This window comes from Nicotiana attenuata, chromosome 5 (genome assembly GCF_001879085.1).
Source record: "Nicotiana attenuata strain UT chromosome 5, NIATTr2, whole genome shotgun sequence".
In the NCBI taxonomy this organism is placed as follows: domain Eukaryota; kingdom Viridiplantae; phylum Streptophyta; class Magnoliopsida; order Solanales; family Solanaceae; genus Nicotiana; species Nicotiana attenuata.
The window spans coordinates 47,629,462-47,632,071 of NC_031993.1; the positions used below are offsets into that span (position 1 = coordinate 47,629,462).

The 2,610-nt window shown below is 45.5% G+C and overlaps 1 protein-coding gene across 1 annotated transcript; it reads left to right on the forward strand.

The window, feature by feature from the left end:
* LOC109226188 lies at positions 774–1,478 on the forward strand. Its single transcript, XM_019390982.1, has 3 exons — positions 774–1,046; positions 1,131–1,217; positions 1,296–1,478. The coding sequence occupies exons 1-3, from the start codon at positions 903–905 to the stop codon at positions 1,476–1,478; spliced, it is 414 nt and encodes a 137-aa protein (XP_019246527.1). The 5' UTR covers positions 774–902.

Genomic DNA, 2,610 nt, shown 5'->3' on the forward strand with positions numbered 1-2,610 from the left:
CTTCCGTCCCGCTAATGTGCCTCGATATTGTGGAGCATCATGCCATAGAGCGGGTACTTCGCCAGTTTGGCCATCCGCAGACTATACCGAGGGGGCCTACATGGGAGGCTACACTTTATCAGCGGGATGATCGTTCGAGGTCGGACGACGCATTTCTAGCATGGCTAAAGGCGCAGGTCCATACTTGGGACCAGCGAGAGGACCTGATTCCGCTGCCACCTTCACAGATCCAGGCGGCAACTATTCCAATGTATACGTCCTGGTACCGCGGTGTTACCCGACTTTTTATCAGGAATCCCGTTCATCAAGCTGGCGGTCGGTACAGACCATACGCCGGGAGGCACGAGGCACTGGTTCGTTATTTTTGGAACCCATACTTATACCTATGATATAGCGTTCTGTAATTAATATTTCAAATGTTGTGCAGGCTATTGGTCATCATTTATTCTACCAGTTGGGAGTGCAGATGCAGCAGCATGCTGACAATCCTGTAGTCACTGAGTATGGCCGGCAGGTGATAGAGCATGTTCTCCGGACACTGCAACGAGCCAGAGAGGGCGGGAGGTTAGATCACGTTGCTAATTATGTGGTGCCAGAGCACCACCACCGGGGTAGGCCTATCGCACCCGAGGGACCGGGTACGAGCCAGGGCTGCCCCACGAGGCAGGGCTATCCCACGAGGCAGGGGTACCTCACGGGGTCGTGGGGGACGGGGAGGAGGTGGTCCCTAGCAAGGGGGTGTTGAGGCACCCGTTGAGGCACCTGATGAGGATCTTGGAGATGATCAGCCGGGTTACATCCCTCAGCAAGACGAGCCTTCCAGCAGCATGCCGTCGTACAGCCTTTAGCTGGAGCTGCCAGCATCGCAGGTGACCCCGCCAGATCCATTGTTGATCACGGGCATGAGCTTTACCGCAGACATAGAGAAGTTCTTTTCAGGCCCATCTACCGCAGCTGAGGATCGGCCGACCCGAGACTTGGATGGTGGGCGCAGGTTGAGTTTTGGCTCATCGTCGGCGGTTGCGGCGGATCTATCACAGGCGCAGGTATGTTTGTATTTCTATTAAATTTTAATTTGTTTTTTTTCCTCAATGATTTGCCATAGATTAATTTTTAATTTTCTTATTAAGGCTTCATCCCAGCCCATCACGGAGCCCACTTTATGCGATGCTGAGGACACCACGGAAGCTTATATTCAGGAGCCCGACGAGACCATGGTAAGAAAATGTTTTTGACTTAACACGTACATTACTAATATACTTTTTCATATACTAAGCTTACTAATTGTTTTGTAGGTTGCTGACAGACCGACGACCCCTTCTACCTATCCTGCCAGCCCTACTGACGATCATGCTGCAGCGCATCCTCATATAAAGAGGCGACTTGATGAGGATGATTGTGATAGTGTACCCGGGTGCCAGGGGATGCGCCTCAGGCCAGCGGCTGCATTGAAGTACACAGGCTGTGAGACACATTGATTTTTTGTTTGTTTTTATTTTATGTAAATAATACATTATGTAAATAACAATAAGAATTTTATTTTAACAACAATTTGTATTTTAACACAATTTGAACAACAATTTTATTTTAAGACTACAACGCAAACACAAACATAACAAACTTAACATAACTTAAATTCAGTATAACTAATGAAAACACATGACACGGGAAACATAAATATACACTGCTACACTCAACACGTACATGTCATTGTTTAGTCACGCCCGCCTAGTATTCTCTGCTCCAACCACTTAAATTTGTCTTCCAGCTTATTTTTTTCTTCTTCCACCTCCTTGAGTTTCTCCTTCAACTCCGCAACTTCTCGTTTGGATTGTCGCTCTCTTTCCCACTGCTTCAAACACAAACAATGAAGTTGCTGCAACTTTTCTTTTTAGTATTCCCACTGACAGGGTTCATCAATCCATACCTCAAAATTGCAAACAGGTTCGTCGGGAACCCTATAGAACTTGTTCATACACGCCCAGTAGCGGCGTCCAGTTTCTTCCCAACAGTCGTGCATCATGCATTTTTGCCGCACTCGCACCTTGTGACATAAAGGGGTCCAGACATTTGTTAAAGCGTAAAGAAAAACCTTGAATTTATGAAATTTTTTCTATTGGTTATTGTTAAGCAGAAAATAACTAGAATGCGCCCGTATTTATAGGCAAGACAACACACAAAACATAGTATTATACTGCGCTATACATATTCAATTTTTCTAAAACGAAATAGCTTTTGCGCAGTCGGTCAGCTTTTCATACCAACAAGACAACACACAAAACGTAGTATTGTACCGCGCTATACATATTCAATTTTTCTGAAACGAAACAGCTCTTTTGCTGTCGGTCAGCTTTTCAGACCGACAAGACAACACACAAAACGACGTTTCGGTACCGCTCTATACATATTCAATTTTTCTGAAACGAAACAGCTTTTTCGCAGTCGGTCAGCATATCAGACCGACAAGACAATACACAAAACGTAGTATTGTACTGCGCTATACATATTCATTTTTTCTGAAACGAAACAGCTTTTTCGCAGTCGGTCAGCTTTTCAGACCAACAAGACAACACACAACACGCAGTATTGTACCGCGCTTTACATATTTAA